Below are 18,562 nucleotides of genomic sequence, written 5' to 3'. Positions count from 1 at the left end.
ATGCATCCCATATGCAGCGCGTTTTTTTGAACTTTATTAATGTGTAAACAGAATGGGAGATGCTGCTAAAGCTGGGTAGAAGTGTCGGTGGGATAGTTCCTTCTCTTCAATATATAGCGGTTTACTGCAGTTTACGTCGTTCGGCCGTGTCTTGTATACAACCTCAATATTTTTTTTTTAGCAGTGAGCACGCATGTTAGCAAACAGAAGCGACGAAATTGGGTTTTTGTTTTATTTGATGATGAGATGAATTATATTGGAAAACGAAATAGTTCCCCTATTATTGAAATATGTTTTAACGTAAATAAGAATGACGATGTTGTAGTGTTTTTAATACCTCATGTAGCACCTTCCTTCAATAGCCGTGATCGTCTAGTGGTTAGGACCCTACGTTGTGGCCGTAGTAACCCAGGTTCGAATCCTGGTCACGGCAGTGTGAAAAACACTGTCACGGTGAAGATAACTTTTTTTTCTAGCTAAATAGATGCTTTACTTTTTGTAGATATGTTTTTTTTTTCAATGTATCAATTTCAATAGTCACATTGTGAGTAATTACGTGGCATGATGAAATTCGAGTAAATTAAATATACGGAGAAAATAGATCTAATTGATCACCACTCTGTGAACTTCAACACAACAACAAGCTATTTGGACAAAAAACGAGTCATTTGATTGAATAAATAATAAATTGAATAAACAATAAATGCAAGAAAATGGGAATGCTACAGATCTTCTCTCTGCTTCAGATTTTCAAAGACTAATATTTTGTAACATACTGTTTGTTCATCACACACACTCCCCACACCCTTTCTCATCGACATCGTATATAAATAGCCTACAGCACAGCCTATTTTTAGCAGAGCGCACGCGCAGAAAGAGGGATAAAAAGAGAAAACCAACATCTTTCCTTTAGAATGCATTCGATTAAATCGAGCAGTGGTTTTCTAGCGCTTGATCGATTATATTTTTATGATTTTTATATAAATTTTATACTTATTTTCTGGTTTGTTTTATAAAAGCAACTTAAACAAAATCTGAAAGCTGTCCAAGATAGCAATTATAGGCATGTATTGAGACTTTACATATATCGTCATATTTATTACTCTCACTAATGTTCGTGCTAGTAGAATAGAGGGTCTGCCTTTATACCACGTGCACAGATTTTGATCAGGTTTATAATTATAGCTTTTCCAGCTATCTCTTCCCCAGTGTGGACGATAGGTAAATTAAAAAAAAATGAATTATGGACATTCATTATAGAGGGCTACAAAATGGTTCCAATATTCACGCTTTCACGGGTTTGCCGATGGCAATCGATCGCCAGAGTAAAAGCACGTAAAAAGGTACGTCATGTGGGGTCTGCCTAGGATGTGGTGAGGTTTGACTGTGGGCTCTGTTGTAATTTTATAAAAAGCTGCATATATCCGCAAGCAGGCCCTACCATAGCGACCGTGTGCCGATCAAAGCGCAACTAGCCTAGACCTCATGTGGGGTGGGCAGCGCCGTAGCGTGTACACAGGATTTTGTTTTTACACGATTTTTTTCGCTCGTATTTTTAACGTGTGACTTCAATTTACCACCAAACTCTTCGCAACATGTTTCAAAAATTCAGAATAATTCGGAGAAAATCACATGATAATTAATATGCGCTAAACATTTAGGATGAGTGCAAAATTGAGAAAATGTAAATCGTGTAAAAACAGAATCCAGTGTAGTTGTCCGGGTTGGCCCCCGCCAAGGGCGCCAGCCCTCAGGGGGCGTCGAAATCAAGAATACGGCATGAGAAATAGGTCAATTTTATTAGTAGCAGGGCCAATAATAACAATCCGACTATAAGGACGATATTTCAAAGTAATCTAAATAAATCACAAAACGTTTGTTTATCCACGAATCAGCATTTCAAATAGTTTGGTTTTCGTTTTGATCGTTATTTTGATTTCTCTGAGACTTCCGGAACCAGTTGAATTTTGTTGACCCAACAACCATCTGAAAGTTGAATAAGATTTGTCACGATTTTCAAATCCCTCTTGTCCGTGATGTCAAGTACGCCAGATTATCCAATTGAGTGCAAAGATGTTATGGACAGTAGGTATGAGCTGAAAGGAATTATAATTGAAGAACTTTCCCCGCGCTACGGATCTGGGGGTGGGACTTTAAACTAAAAATCGATCAATGCAGTTACGCCCTTATGATTCTAAGCGCGAGATATTGATTTGGTAAATGGTACTTCCACCAAGGATGATACCAGAGGATCGCCGGGAGGAAGACCTGCCATGGACGGAGGTCGTGAATCCAAGAAAGGCGAAACGGAGTCGTCAGCAGGTCGCAAGGAGTGGGGCGGAGCAGGTCACTGCTAAGGGTAGAGCCCGTATGACAAAGGGTGCGCCTTCCAATGGCAGTAACAAGCGAACGGACAGAGGCGAAGCGATTATTGTCAAGGCTGACGATAAAAGCTATGCCGATGTCTTAAGGACTATGAGAGGCAACGGAAGCTAATCTAGGAGGGGATGTCAACTGCATCCGAAGAACGCGCAAAGGCGAGATGATTCTCGTCTTAAAGCGGGATGCTGCTCGGAGGAGTTCCGAGTATAACAAGTTGACAGAGGAGATCCTGGGTGACGGGGTTCAAGTTAAAGCCCTGTGCCCAGTCTTGAACATCCAGTGCAAGGGCATGGATGAGATAACCGAAGCCGGAGACCTGGTAGACGCACTGAAGGAGCAGTGCAATGTCGAGATCCAGGAATCCGCGATTCGGTTACGCAAAGGCTTTGCGGGAATGCAGGTTGCCTCATTCCAAGTACCTATGGCCGAGGCCAAGAAGGTTCTGGATAAGGTAAAACTGAAGGTGGGCTGATCGTTGAGCACAAGCCAACCCAGTCAGGCCTGTTACAGGTGCCTTGGCCACGGTCATAAGTCCTATGACTGTAAGGGACCTGACCGTAGTAAGCTGTGCCGTAGGTGCGGAGCCGAAAACCACCAGGCTCGCACCTGCCAGGCTGAACCAAGATGTCTGACCTGTCCTCTAGAAGGGTCCAAACATGCAAGTACACAGCTGGATTGCGGACAAGTCCGGTATGGTGGGAATTTGGACTTGTGGGCGATACCCCATCCAGAAGATAATATCTTCTCCCGACGATGAGGGTTTTGTCATAGCAAAGGTAAACGGAGTTTACTTTTGTAGCTGCTACTGTCCTCCTAGATGGAGTATAGAGCAGTACACTAGGGTAGTTGATATTCTTGCGGCGAAACTAACTGGCCTTAAACCAGTAGTTGTAGCAGGTGACTTCAATGCGTGGGCAGTGGACTGGGGTTCCCGGTTCACTAACGCTAGAGGTCATATCCTGCTAGAGTCACTAGCGGTATTGAACGTAGTTCTGCTGAACGAAGGTCAAGTGCCAACGTTTAGAGGACCGAGCGGTGATTCATGTATCGACGTCACCTTCTGCAGCGCAGGATGGACAGAAGAGCCAGGATGGATGGTCCACGAGGGTCATACTTCTAGCGACCATCAGGAGGTACGTTTTATGGTCGAGTATACCCGGAAAAGTACGACAAGAAGGGGCGGTGCAACTGATCCCGGATGGCGCACCTCACAGTTCAATCAAGAACTGTTGGAGGAGGCGCTGCGCTGGGAAAGTCGGACTACAGGACTGAGCGGTAATGAACTGACGGAGGTACTAACACGTGCCTGTGATATAGCGATGCCAAGGAAGACCCAGCCCCCAGGCAATCGACAACCAGTGTACTGGTGGTCTAACACGATCGCAGATCTTCGTAGAACCTGTCTTAGAGCTAAAAGAAGGTTGCGACGTGCTACAACGGACGCTGAGCGAGTCGATAGACGTGGGGTATTCCAGGCAGCGAGCAGAGCTCTAACTACGAGATTAAATGTAGCAAGCGAGCCTGCTTTGAACAGCTGTGAAGGATGGCGAATGACACCCCATGGAGCGATGCATACAGGATAGTGATGTCTAGGACCAATAGCACACCTCCTGAAAGATCCCCAGAGATGTTAGCCGGAATAGTAGAGGGATTGTTTCCGAGACATGAACCAGCGGACTGGCCCGCTACACCGTACGAGTCAGTTGACGTGGTACCGCTAGTGACTAACGAGGAGCTTATCGTAGCCGCAAGAAAACTTAAGCTCAATAAGGCGCCAGGCCCGGATGGTATTCCAAACCTGGCCCTTAAACACGCCATTCTTGCTGATCCAGATATGTTCAGGAGCTGCCTCCAGAGATGCATGGACGAAGGAAACTTCCCAGATCGATGGAAACGGCAAAATTGATGCTATTACAGTGAACGTTCGCTAATTGGGTTTTTTCTAGTTGGGGCGCTTTTTAGTTGGGGGTTCGCTAATTGGGGCGAAACCCAATTAAAAAGCAGCTAAACGTCACAATGTGATGTCAAAAACGCGTTGACGTTTTGTTTCCGTGTTTGGCGGGATCGATATTTTCTGGCGCGTAAAATTTTCCTTTGTTCAATGCAAAAAGAAAACAACGTTGACACTTGTCAAAACGCCCCAATTAGCGAACGGCGTTCGCTAGTTGGGGTGAGGTCGTGCCCCAATTAGCGAACGATCACTGTACCGAAGCCTGGCAAACAGCCGGGGGACCCTTCGGCATACAGACCAATTTGCCTACTCGACACAGGTGGGAAGCTGCTAGAGAGGGTTATTCTGAACAGATTGTCGACCTATACCGAGCGTACTGGTGGGCTATCAAACAACCAGTATGGCTTCAGTAAAGGTCGTTCCACCGTCGAAGCAATTTGATCGGTAACGGATACGGACAAGATAGCGAGAGGTTTTAACAGGCGAGGTATTATACTTGATGTAAAAAACGCGTTTAACAATGCTAGCTGGGCAGCTATTGCTGACTCCCTGTACCGATTGAGAGTTCCGGATTACCCGTGCAGGATACTGGAAAGTTATTTTCAGAATAGGGTGCTGATATACGACACGGATGCTGGTCAAAAGTCGATCGCAGTGTCTGCGGGTGTTCCACAGGGATCGATCCTCGGACCGGTTCTGTGGAATATTATGTACGACGGAGTATTACGCTTAAGTCTCCCGGCCGGTGTAAAAATTGAAGGCTTCGCGGATGACGTAATGCTAGAGGTAAAAGGAGACACTCTCGACGAAGTCAGACTGAAGGCTTCTGTCGTGATCGTAGGTACAGCCGAGCCAAAACGAAAGCTACTGCTTCCGAAAGATGTTCCGACGGACAGTCGTCCTCCTCTACTCGCTCATCGTCAGAGCGAAAGCCTCCGGATGCCACCGGGAGCTTGACTGCTGCAACTGTTGCAGCCAGCTATTCTGCTTCCGACCGAGGCGCCGATGGACAGAGGGCGGTGCCACCCGCTTGCTCATCCATCGGAACCCGTGCGGTTGCCTGCTGCTGGTTTGCGGATGTCTATCGCTATCTACTTCCGTTGATAAACTGATCCAAACGACCAAATGGATGCAGTATTTCTCGGGTACTTATTCAAAAGGACGTATGTGATTTTGTAAACAAAGATTCAAACGTCGATTTGTCCAATCTGATGACACTCCCACGCAAACCAACACCACCAACAGGTAGCCGAAGGCTTCCCCTGTCTGTCTGTCCGTGTGGTGATGGTTTGCGTGGGTGTGCACTCAGATTGGACAAATTGACGTTTGAATCTTTGTTTACAAAATCACATACGTCCTTTTGAATAAGTACCCGAGATTTATAGTTGGCGACACTCTCAATTTCCCCTCCAATTTTTTTGACAGATGTCTGCGCTATACAATATTGGGCGCTTCTGTTATTTAATATTGGGGTAAACAGCATTTTTAATCGAATAACATCTAAGATAATTTATATATTTTTCATTTCATATTTTTCATAGCAACCAACTCAATACTGTTTCACTATAACAGAGAACTCCAATATTTATAACAGTTCAATCTATTATACTACAGCTTCATACGCGCTTGGCAGAGTGGAGGAATGGCTCAACTCGAAGCGGTTGTCCCTTGCACACCACAAGACGGAAGTCGTAGTGGTGCTTAACCGTCATGGGTTGCAGCAATCGAGGATAAGAGTAGGGACCTGCACAGTTAACTCCGTGAGGTCTCTTAAGCATCTGGGCGTGATGATCGACGATAAGCTCAATTTTACAAGCCACGTCGATTATTTATGCATGTCAGCGGGCTTCCTTGGCGATAAAATCTTGATCACGAATGATGTCCAACAGATCAGCAGTGCATAGTCAAGTGCGTAAGCTGATAGCTGGCGTAGCATTGTCTATCATTCGTTATGGCGTACCGGCATGGGCCGTAGCACTAAAGGCCGAGTACAATGTAAAGAAATTGATCAGAGTACACCGGCTGATGTGCCTACGTGTCGCGAGCGCATATCGCACCATATCATATGAGGCGGTGTGCGTTATAGCTGGGATGATGCCGATAGACATACTCCTAGAGGAAGATGTGGAGTGCTACAACGAAAGGGACTCGGTGTAGGTGATGTAGAGTCGGCAGAGCATGTGATGTTCGCATGCCCGCGATTCGAGGTAGAACGCAATGCCATGCTGCTTGTTAGCGGTATGGATACAACCCCGGACAACCTCGTCGAGAGGATGTGCCGGGTGGAAGCTATATGGAATGCGGTGAACACAGCATCTCAACAGATTATCTCGAAACTATAGCGGTGGTGGCGTCTTGAACAAAACCAACGAGTGCAGTAAGGGCACCTGTGATGCAGTGAACACTTTGCTCACCCCGACAACCAATATGTCGCGGGTGGGCTGCGGGGACCTCAGTATGTAGATATAGAGGTCATTGCGGTTCATGCGCGGTGGTTGTTGTCGGGGTGCTCGTCTCCAACGTGAGATTATGATACGGACCGCTAGGTTACTATCATAGCTTGCGATCGACGGGTGGTGAGGTTACCACCCTTGAAGTCGATGTTGTGTGTATAAGCGTCAAGTGCGTTAGCAAAAAACACTACCTGAGTTACCTCCTCAGGTGTCTGGTTGCAGATTTCCGTTTACCCTTGCTCAAGAAAAAAAAACATTGCTGAAGCCCCCTACAAAGTATCGGTGTGTTTCTGAACAAAAGTGCGGCTGAACTGACCTCATCCCGAATCCAACAAGACAACGAACCAGATGCTAATATCGATACAATAAAAGCCTCCATAAAGGTTGTCGGATCTCCCTCTATATGAGTAAGCATTGTACTATAGAGAATATTTTCACAGTTTACAAAATATTAGAGAAAAACAAATACGATTTTAGTTTGCTTCCATTAAGCATGTTTTCTGCATTTTTTAATATTAGGTTTCCGTAAATATCCTCTTGCTCTGCTTTCACTTTGCAGAAATAACTAACATAAAAACATCAAAATAATGGTAAAAATAAGTTTGAACTACGATCCTGCATGATTCTTCATGCGAAAAACAACCGAATGTAGTTGAACAAAGTGTGAATATTTTGAATCAAACTATTGAAGCTATATTTCCGACAGGGATCCTATAACCGACTAAGGCTCGAAATGCAATGTAAGGAACATTATTTTGACAGAACTTGACATTCAAGTACACGAGAGAAATACCGATATAGCTAGGCACATTAAAAAGCTGGGTTCAGTAAATACCCTTCTATTTATTTGGGAGTAACACACAGCGTCTAAACTGTAGACTGTTTGTAACATGCCTAGTGTACGTTCTGTGTAGTTTTTCAATGATATCTCTGTGACATAATCAAATTTGGGAAAACAAGGAATGAAATTTTGAAAACTTTTTCCAAAAAAAAATTCATTCATCATAGTTAAACAACATTTTGCTGCTGAAATTATAAACTTAATATATTCTGCTCGACTCCGTAATCGTGTAGTCAAAATTGAGTGGAATCAAATTCGTATGCGTATTTTCACCATATCAAGTGAACTGGAGGGTTTGCAGCAGCTTATGATCCAATCTTCTCAATTTCGTCCGAATTCTCAGCGTCTAACAAATGAATCTTTTTCTGGAAATGTGCTTCGATAGATCGACAGATCGCCATGCTTCGGTCGCTGTCCACCAAATTAATCGCGATACCATTTTTACCTGAAGACAAAAAAATTGTATAGAATACACAGTTCTGATGAGCAAAATTTATTGCGGTACTTACCAAACCGACCGGTGCGCCCGATTCGATGCAAATAGGTTTCGCAATCGGCACGACCGTGCTGATCCATGGGTAGATCGAAATTGACCACGATGGTGACCTGTTCGACGTCGATACCTCGCGATAGCACGTTCGTTGTGATCAGAACTTTCTCCAGACCGGCACGGAATCGATCCAGCACGGCCAGCCGCTGCTCGACCGTCAGTTCACCGGACAGGACTGCTACGGAATGGCCATCCGTTGACATCTTTCCCGATAGCCAGCTGGCTGTTTTGCGCGTCTGTGAAGTTTGATTTTCGTTTGTTATAAACATAATAAAAAATAATGTTGACAAAAACATCGTGCAAATAAAATAAATCCGTCTACCCTAATAATCACAAGAATTGTTTTGAAAAAATACAATGATGTTTAATTATTTGAAATAGGAAAAAATAAATATAATGTCAGAGATTGGACGCAATTGTATTGACCAATCAAAAGGCAATATTAGAAATAGATAAAGCAAAATGATGTGAAATCAAAGAAATTAGAAACACTTCATAACAGTTGCTGTCATCACCTAAATTTCACTTACATGACAAAAGATAATCGCCTGTCCAACGGTGATTACTCCATAAATGTTTGAAATGGCCTGATATTTCTCGTCCTGGTTGCGACACTTCACGTAGTACTGTTTAATGTTGTCCAACGATTCTTGCTCTCTTGCCAGCCGAATGACGATCGGATTCGGAACGATATATTCGGCGAAATCCATGACCTCCCGTTCGTACGTGGCCGAAAAAAACATCATCTGGCACTGCGAGGACAGCTGTTTGTGTATTCGGATACACTGGTCCTGGTGGCCCTGGGTAGCAATCATGACGTCCGCCTCGTCCAGCACAAAAACCGTAATTTTCTTCAGATCAAACGCACGGAACTTGATGCTCCAATCCAACAATTTCCCTGGCGTCCCGATGATGATGTGATCGGTTAACTTCGAACCCTTGGCAATTTCTTCTCCTCGAACGGCGTACCGCAGCTTAATCTCCGGACAGAACTTAGCCATTTTGGCGGCTACCTCACCGGTCTGGATGGCTAACTCGTATGTCGGCGATAGGCAAATCACCTGTGGATAGTTCTTTCGGGGATCGACTCGGCTCAACATGGCCAACACAAAAGCAGCCGTTTTACCCGTACCAGATTGACTCTGAGCGATCATGTTCTGCGGAGGATCAGCCAGCAGCGTTGGCAACGCAGTCTCTTGAATCTTCGACGGAGCGTTAAATCCCATAGCATACACTCCCTGTAGGAGCTCTGGTTTCAGATGCAAAGCTTCAAATGTTTTAACCGAATACAGTGGGGAAGTGGGATCCTTTCGCTGTACCTCCAAATCCAACTTGGATTCCACCAAACCTTTTCGAATAATTTTCATCAGCAAGCTGGCATCTGCAGGACTAAAAAAAAAAATGACCGATCAATTGACAATCCGAATACTAATATTGATACTCACTTGAAAGCCTCGGATTCATCTGTAGAACTGGCAGTCTCTCCGTTTTCACTAGCAGCCGCTACTTCCACCTTAGCTGCCGGCTCCGCAGCTGCCACCGCAGCAGCTACTGAAGTCGTATTAGTATTGGCCTCTTCTGAAGAGGGGTCCTTTTCCTTTGTTGGGCTTTCAACATCCTTTTTCCCTTTATCGATACTCAACTCATTGACCTGCAACGTAAACCTCAGGTCAGGAGCTGGCTATTACCCATTCGTATGATAACAAACGCTTACCAGTGTTGAAATTTCCTGATCTTCGGCTTTTTTAATCCAATCCGATCCGAGTGCATCGGCCGCTTTACTCGACACTGTTGTATCCGTCATTTTCTCTCAATAATTGGTATCACTACTAAATTTCTAGGTGAATTATCAAGCCAATCACAGATTGTATCGAAAACTTTTCTCACTCAAACGCCAATTTTTTCCTATTTTGAAATGCGGTGCTAGATACAGCGGCCTTGATGAATGCACAATCGCTTTTGTCTTTTCTCCGTTTGGCTGACTGTCGTCGTCGTTTGCCAAAAAACGCAAAACACGAATCATGCGATTCAACGGAGGCATGTGTGAGAAAGAGAAAAGAGATGCGACTGACTCGATTTTGACAAGTCAATCAAAGTACATCACACTGTAAACCTGACAATACTCTTTAATGAGTAAAAGGTATACATAATTTTGCGGTATATGGAGCTGTCAAAAAATGGGTATATAATTTTTTTCGATAATGGCGATTTTCTATCCATTTTCCTGTACAAAGCATTTACCCATTGGGTGAAAAACATCTTATAAGTCACAGTGTTCATTTCAGTTTCGGTCGAGCAGGCCGTGTGTGGCTAAATTTTTAAATTCTTAAAAACAATCATAAGAGTTTCAAACGAGGCTTTAAAATAAATAATATTCAAATACGGTAAGTTTTGAACTTTAATACCGTTCAGTCTAACCGAATGCTAATGTAAAAATATTTATCTTAAATTTTAGTTTGTGCTACAAGAATTATCCTGGCCACAAAATGCAATGTTGTCGATGAATGCCAGTCAGTGGACGACGTAAGAGCTGAATTTGTTTTGTGGAAAAGAAGGGATGTGTACGGGATAAACGATGAGCTGGATCGGATCGTTTGTGGGAATGGATGTAGTAACTCGTCGTTTTCTGTTGGTGTTTCTCGCTCCCTACATCGAATATATGCTAACTTCTCTGAATCGGAAATGGCTTCGGCAACAAGTGTTCCATATTCGTGTGATTCCGGATTTCATGTAACAGGATGGCGAATTCCCACACGCAACGGCACCAGAATGGAACTTTATCTTGCGACATACCGGTCCCGAATTTCTGTCCATGGCAAACGTTGGACAAAATACGGAAGGATCCCAATATCTCATCACCACCGTAACTCGATGACCAGCGTCTCCGACAGCGTCGTCGAAAGCATCTGGAACTGGAAAGTCGAATCCTTTGGCAAGACATCAAAACAAATCGTCGTCGCCAACTGTGGTCAACTTCATTAAGTCATTTTATTCTTTTGTTTTTCCTTTACATATAAGTACCTAAATAAATAAAACTCGTTTGCTCACTCATTTTCCACGTTTTTGAAACATTATTATCATCGATTGGAAATTTTACTTGATCTGCTTACTAAACACAAATAATAAAATGAGCAAAATTTACCCACCTCGACTTTTTTTCAAAATGCCATAATGGGTAAAAATTACACTTCAATTTGACGTATATGCGTTTTACTCATTAATGAGTAAAGGCTATTTACTCTTTTAATGAGTTGAACTATTTAACTTCATAATGGGCATTTTTTTACCCATTAAAGAGTACTTTGGTGGCACAGTGCATATCATCATCAGGTATAACTTCTTCTTTCGTGGCACAGACCTCTTGGGTGGCTCCGAAATCAAGACAAAATTTTCAAAACGACTCAAGCTCCGAATTTACTCAAATGTGCATCGGCCCGCAGCGGATGTCATTTTTTCGAGCGGAACGAAGAATGGGCCTCAGTGTTAATTCTGCTATCGCACACGGTGGACGCGTTCTGGTTTTCTGTCTCTCGCTAACGTGAAAACAATGAACAATACCCAGAAATCAACACTAGTAGTGGATTTCAGTGTCCTCCCTATTCGTCCCGATGTCGGAAAAGTGAAGCGTTTTCTGGATGATCAGCTAAAGATCGAATATGCGGATGTCAAAAGCATCCAATAGGGCACTGCACGGAAACATCTCTTTCTCTTTCGTTCTTGATAAATTTTGACGTTTACTGGCCTTGTTGTTTTCTAATTTCTTTGCAGCGAGAAAGGGACAAAGCAGTCCGTGCAGTGCCCTATTGCATAACACCCGCAATTGTGTTTTTATAGGGTTGATAGACAAAGAAGTCGCTTTTCGCTATCAATCAGAACACAATTGCAAGCGATCAATTGTGTGTGAAGGAAAGTCATACAAGATACCAATTTATATGGATAAGTGATGCGGTAATCGTTAGAGTTCACGACTTACCCACTTCGATGAGCCATGCTACCGTACGCGAGCAAATGCTCATGTATGGAGAAGTTATTTCTATTCGGAACGAGTCATGGAAGCATTACTTTCCGGGGATTCCGAACGGTGTACTAGTTCTGCGTATGAACTTACTCCAACACATTCCGTCTTTTATATCAATTGGCGAGTACACCTCTATGGTAACTTACTGTAACCAGCCGAAAATATGTCGCCGGTGTAATAAACCAGCGCATCCAAACAAAACCTGTGAACAGTCAAATAGAAATATTGCGGCAGTTCCATCAACACTTTAATCACAAGACGAGTTGTTCAACCATGCCGAATTCCCACCGTTAAACACAAATCAAAAACCATCAACGCCTCCAAAAGCAGCAGCAGAAGAACGACCGCAAAACGATGACGAGTGGACTGACATCGAAGACAATGCATCTAATTCATCGTCCGAATATATTGTACGTGGATTTCCCTATTGGACCCGACCGTTCGAAATAGTCGCTCCTTGAACGGTCGTTGAAATCGCCGTTTCCACCTTCACACCCGTCTTCATAGTAAAATCTGTCAAAACTGACAAGTCTGCCACGTGCTTTTTGCTGTTTCCCTTGGACTTCTCTTTCTTTATCCGATGTTTTGACATCTGTTTTGATAGACAAGGAGCAAAAAACAAGGTAATATACCAAACATTTATTGAGTTTGGCAAACCTTGGTGGAAAAACGAACGTTTGAAATAGGCAAGTGAACCGACCTTCGAATCCATTGGTCAAGTAAATCCACAATAACGAAGAGTAACGAACAAACGCCGGCGGTCAAAGCGAAGCAGAGAGATGGATGCAAAAAAAGCTTGTACGGATCAGTGTTTCCTCAACGCGGATCAGATGGAGGAGGTTAAAAAAATTTTGGGAAATAAAAATGAGAAGGGTTGTAATACTAAGTAGTATCCAGTTTTCCACAAGCGGTAATGGCCGCCTGCTTGCCAGCGGGCTAGTCTCTGATTTGGCTAGTTTGTGGAGGTCAACTACACCCACCGTACGAGCATTTTGATCAATGTGGTATATAAAAAGGCTTGAGTTCGATTCATCAGCACCTTCTTATATGCCACATTGGTCAGAATTCTCAGAGCGGTGGGTGCAGTTGACCTCCACAAATGTCAAATCAGAGACTAACCCGCAGGCAAGTTGACGGCCATTACCGCTCGCGGAAAACTGGATTAGATGAATATCGGCTCTGTAAAGCTGGATACGGCGAGTGAGCCTAAAATAAACGGAATGATAAAAAAAAAGAAAAGAATGGGCCAAACACAATTGGGTTTGTCCCATGGGAAAACTGTCAAAACGCACGCAAACGTAACAATTGTGTTTGGCCCAGAAGAATCGTGGAAAAAGAAGACGCTCGTGATTAAGTCCATAGAAGAACTGTCAATTGACGGTAAAATCAGCTGTTTTCAAACGTCTCGTGAAAAGGTCTATATACGTCTTTTCATGCGTGACACTGCCGATCGCTATCAATCAGAACACAATTGCAAGCGATCAATTGTGTGTGAAGGAAAGTCATACAAGATACCAATTTATATGGATAGTGATGCGGTAATCGTTAGAGTTCACGACTTACCCGCTCCGATGAGCCATGCTACCGTACGCGAGCATATGCTCAAGTATGGAGAAGCTATTTATATTCGGAACGAGTCACGGAAGCACTACTTCCCGGGGATTCCGAAAGGTGTACTAGTTTTGCGTATGAACTAACTCCAACACATTCCGTCTTTCATATCAATTGTCGAGTACAACCTTTATGGTAACTTACTATAACCAGCCGAAAATATGTCGCCGGTGTAATAAACCAGCGCATCCAAACAAAACCTGTGAACGGTCAAATAGAAATATTGCGGCAGTTCCATCAACATTTTCCTCACAAGACGAGTTGTTTGACCAGGCCGATTTCCCACCGTTAAACACAAATAAAAACCATCAACGACTCCTAAAGCAGCAGCAGAAGAACGACCGCAAAACGATGACGAGTGGACTGACATCGAAGACAATGCATCTAATACATCGTCCGAATATATTGTACGTGGATTTCCCTATTGGACCCGACCGTTCGAAATAGTCGCTCCTTGAACGGTCGTTGAAATCGCCGTTTTTACCTTCACACCCATCTTCATAGTAAAATCTGTCAAAACTGACAAGTCTGCCACGTGCTTTTTGCTGTTTCCTCGGATTTCTCTTTCTTTTTCCGATGTTTTGACATCTGTTTTGATAGACAAGGAGCAAAAAACAAGGTAATCTACCAAACATTTATTGAGTTTGGCAAACCTTGCTGGAAAAACGAACGTTTGAAATAGGCAAGTGAACCGACCTTCGAATCCATTGGTCAAGTAAATCCACAATAACGAAGAGTAACGAACAAACGCCGGCGGTCAAAGCGAAGCAGAGAGATGGATGCAAAAAAAGCTTGTACGGATCAGTGTTTCCTCAACGCGGATCAGATGGAGAAGGTTAAAAAAATTTTGGGAAATAAAAATGGGAAGGGTTGTAATACTAAGTAGTATCCAGTTTTCCACAAGCGGTAATGGCCGCCTGCTTGCCAGCGGGCTAGTCTCTGATTTGGCTAGTTTGTGGAGGTCAACTACACCCACCGTACGAGCATTTTGATCAATGTGGTATATAAAAAGGCTTGAGTTCGATTCATCAGCACCTTCTTATATGCCACATTGGTCAGAATTCTCAGAGCGGTGGGTGCAGTTGACCTCCACAAATGTCAAATCAGAGACTAACCCGCAGGCAAGTTGACGGCCATTACCGCTCGCGGAAAACTGGATTAGATGAATATCGGCTCTGTAAAGCTGGATACGGCGAGTGAGCCTTAAATAAACGGAATGATAAAAAAAAAGAAAAGAATGGGCCAAACACAATTGGGTTTGTCCCATGGGAAAACTGTCAAAACGCACGCAAACGTAACAATTGTGTTTGGCCCAGAAGAATCGTGGAAAAAGAAGACGCTCGTGATTAAGTCCATAGAAGAACTGTCAATTGACGGTAAAATCAGCTGTTTTCAAACGTCTCGTGAAAAGGTCTATATACGTCTTTTCATGTGACACTGCCGATACTGCACTCATTTACAACACTGCCGAGACTGCACTTTGTTTACAATCACAGTGTCACATGAAAAGGTCTATTGGCTTGTGCGTTTGTGACGCAAGTTTACCGCGCCGCTTTCTTCTACTTTGCAGCTGAACCTTAAAGCATCCGTCAGGTAAACAAAAAGCAAAAACTACCTCGCTGTCATAAGTGTTGTGAATCGGAAAATGGACGCTGGTACGGAAAACGCTCAGTAAGTATAGATATTTTCCATATTTTTCCGCTTGTTAAACTGCGCTAGTGTATAAATAAAGTCATCATTATGTGTACCTTTCCAGCGTGGGTGCCGACAATAGCCCATTCTGTCGGCTGTGCCTTAAAACCGATTCAATTGAAATAGTCGCTCAAACTCCGGAAGAAGCAAACGAATCTCTGATCAGCATCATCAGCGAGTGCCTTTCGATATGGCTTACCGTGACGGAGGACTTTCCGCTGGCCATATGCCACTCTTGTTCGATGTCGCTGGAAGCGATTCGTCAATTCCGGTACAACTGCCAGCAGTGCGACTTCTACCTCCGCAGTCAGCGCTCGGCGGTTCCTCCTCAAGCCTCGTCCGTGGTATTGGTTGATTCCGATTTGGATTCCTCGACAGAGCAGAAAGTTCTGGTTGGTCAGAATCATGGGCAGGTGCATCCGACGATGATACCACAGGAGATGTATTCAGTCCAGGAGGTTCAATGTGAGGAGTCCACCATTGGGGCGGGAAATGAGCCAAATGGGCTTGGAACACCATACGATGGACAGATGAATGAACAGGCAGGGGTAGTAATGGAACAGGCGGCTTCGGAGGTTAATATATCACTGAAAAAGTTTGACTGTCCGGAATGCGGTAAGCAGCTGTACAGTTCTAGAATGTTGGCCCAGCATGTGGTGCGGGAACATCGACTATGTCACGGGTGTAACAATTGTGGAATGTCCTACAATAATGAACAGAAGTTGCATTCCCATAGGGAAACCTGTTCCGGGCGACCGTCGAAATTTATATGCACCCAGTGTCCAAGCGCCAAGGTGTTTGCCACAGCCATAAGCTTGTCCATGCATTTGTACTATGCCCATGACAGTATCAAGTCTGTGGTCTATCGTTGTGAGGCCTGTAAGAAGAATTTCAAGAATCGAACCGGTCTTAAGTATCACTACAATGCGCGTCACGGGTGCACGATGGTAGAATGTGAGATCTGTCGAAGGCCGTTTCCAACGGAAGAAAGCCTGTACTATCATAAGCAGGCGGACCACTGAATGATTTCATCAGTAGAACACTAGGGACTAATCAGTTGTACAAACATAAATTGACTGAACGTTTTTTTTTTAATAAAGATAGACTTACAATTTTTATTGTATGGTAGTAAACAATAGTTGATAGCTGGAAATTACTCTAATAAAGAATAGCAAAGTTAGAGATATCCGAGACACGACTGTATCATCGACGTAGAAAGGAAAGATAACCAGTGGTTTATGCACTTCTTAAAAGCTTCTTAATTTTACTCGGTCCATTTATAAAAAATTCTTGAACAGTGCCGTTATTGATTAAGAATGTGTGTGTCTGTCATAAACTCGATATTAGAGCCCAGCGTACACCAATGCCGAAAGCATATGAATCGATTCTGTTCAACGCCGTTTACTTCGATTCGCGTTTCGTCTACCGAGTTATAAAAACCGCTGGAGTTACTCCACTCAACAAGAATGGATAATGTCATGATCATCGCCGTTTCCCTGCAGGGACGAATCGACTGTGCCTGTGCAATACATAAAAAAGTCTTCTCCATTCAGCATGGTCCATGACTGCACGTCGCCAACCACGCAGTCTACAGAGTGTCCGCAAATCGTTCTCTACCTGATTGATCAAACTTGCCCGCTGTGCACCTCGCCTTCTTGTTCCCGTCGGATCGTTGTCGAGAACCATTTTCACCGGGTTACTGTCCGACATTCTGGCTACGTGCCCGGCCCACCGCAGTCTTCCGATTTTCGCGGTATGAACAACGGTGTGGATGGTTCTCCCAACAGCTGATGCAACTCGTGGTTCATTCGCCTTCTCCACGTACCGTCCGTCATCTGCACCCCACCATAGATGGCGCGCAGCCCTTTCCTTTCTAAAACTCTCAGTGTGCGAGCATCCTCCAGGTTTCGGAAAAGAACTACCGGTCTAATAAGCGTTTTGTAGATAGTCAGTTTGGTACGGCGGCGAACTTTATTCGATCGGAGCGTTTTGCAGAGTCCAAAGTACGTACGATTTCCTGCCATGATGCGTCTCCGAATTTCTCTGCTGGTATCGTTATCGGCGGTCACCAGTGAGCTCAAGTACACGAATTCTTCAACCACCTCGATTTCGTCACCACCGATAGAAACTCGTGGTGGGTGGCTTACATTGACTTCTCTTGAGCCTCTTCCTATCATGTACTTCGTCTTCGACATGTTGATAACTAGTCCAATCCGTTTAGCTTCGCTTTTCAGTTTGATGTAGGCTTCCTCCATCCTCTCAAAGTTACGTGCCATGATATCAATGTCGTCGGCGAAACCAAATAACTGGACGGACTTCGTGAAATTCGTACCACTCGTGTCAATCCCTGCCCTTCGTATTACTCCCTCCAAAGCGATGTTGAATTGCAAACACGAGAGACCATCACCATCAGACCCTGAAACTTTAACTACGCACATCACCCTATCCATTAACGCCTTGATTAACCGTATCAGTTTATCCGGAAATCCGTTTTCGTGCATTAGCTGCCTTTTCTACAATACCTGACGCGCGGCGAACACCTGATCCATAAATCCCGCCTGGTACTGCCTCACGAACTCTCTTGCAATTGGTGTTAGTCGGCGCCATAAAATTTGGGAGAGTACCTTGCAGGCGGCGTTGAGCAATGTGATTGGGCGGTAGCTGCTTCAATCTAGCTTATCACCCGTTTTGTAGATGGGACACACGATACCTTCCATCCATTCCTGCGGCAGAACCTCATCCTCCCAAACCTTGGTAATCACCCAGTGCAGCGCTCTAGCCAGTGCCTCACCACCGTGTTTAAACAGCTCTCCTGTTAGTTGGTCAACTCCAGGGGCTTTGTTGTTTTTCAGCCGGCCGATCTTCTCCTGGGTTTCCTGGAGATTCGGAGCCGGAAGTCGCATGTCCTGCACACGTGCTCCTAGGTTCAGGCTCCCGTTTATGTCCTTACACGTATCGGGCTGTAGCACGTGTACCTTACGTGAACGGTTTAACTTCACATAGAACTTTTATGCGTTATTAACACGGTACAGTTGGTCCGTCTCTTCACGGAGAGCTGCCGGTG

At 44.2% G+C, this 18,562-nt stretch overlaps 2 protein-coding genes and 1 non-coding gene across 3 annotated transcripts; 2 read left to right on the top strand and 1 right to left on the bottom strand.

Moving 5' to 3' along the window:
* Nucleotides 1-361: 361 nt before the first annotated feature.
* Nucleotides 362-433, top strand: Trnah-gug (transfer RNA histidin (anticodon GUG)). The gene has a single exon. It is a non-coding gene; the product is annotated as a tRNA-His (tRNA).
* A 7,371-nt stretch (nucleotides 434-7,804) lies between these two features.
* Nucleotides 7,805-10,215, bottom strand: LOC134228118 (DEAD-box helicase Dbp80). The gene is made up of 5 exons (XM_062709901.1): nucleotides 9,892-10,215; nucleotides 9,623-9,828; nucleotides 8,708-9,566; nucleotides 8,137-8,413; nucleotides 7,805-8,072 (listed from the first exon to the last, which is right to left on the bottom strand). The coding sequence occupies exons 1-5, from the start codon at nucleotides 9,979-9,981 to the stop codon at nucleotides 7,933-7,935; spliced, it is 1,572 nt and encodes a 523-aa protein (XP_062565885.1). The 5' UTR covers nucleotides 9,982-10,215; the 3' UTR covers nucleotides 7,805-7,932.
* A 5,144-nt stretch (nucleotides 10,216-15,359) lies between these two features.
* Nucleotides 15,360-16,689, top strand: LOC134221440 (zinc finger and SCAN domain-containing protein 25-like). The gene is made up of 2 exons (XM_062700654.1): nucleotides 15,360-15,477; nucleotides 15,563-16,689. The coding sequence occupies exons 1-2, from the start codon at nucleotides 15,452-15,454 to the stop codon at nucleotides 16,518-16,520; spliced, it is 984 nt and encodes a 327-aa protein (XP_062556638.1). The 5' UTR covers nucleotides 15,360-15,451; the 3' UTR covers nucleotides 16,521-16,689.
* The last annotated feature ends 1,873 nt before the right edge of the window (nucleotides 16,690-18,562 follow it).

The sequence above is a fragment of the Armigeres subalbatus genome, chromosome 1, assembly GCF_024139115.2.
Source record: "Armigeres subalbatus isolate Guangzhou_Male chromosome 1, GZ_Asu_2, whole genome shotgun sequence".
Lineage (NCBI taxonomy): Eukaryota > Metazoa > Arthropoda > Insecta > Diptera > Culicidae > Armigeres > Armigeres subalbatus.
This window is presented reverse-complemented; position numbering and strand designations above follow the sequence as displayed.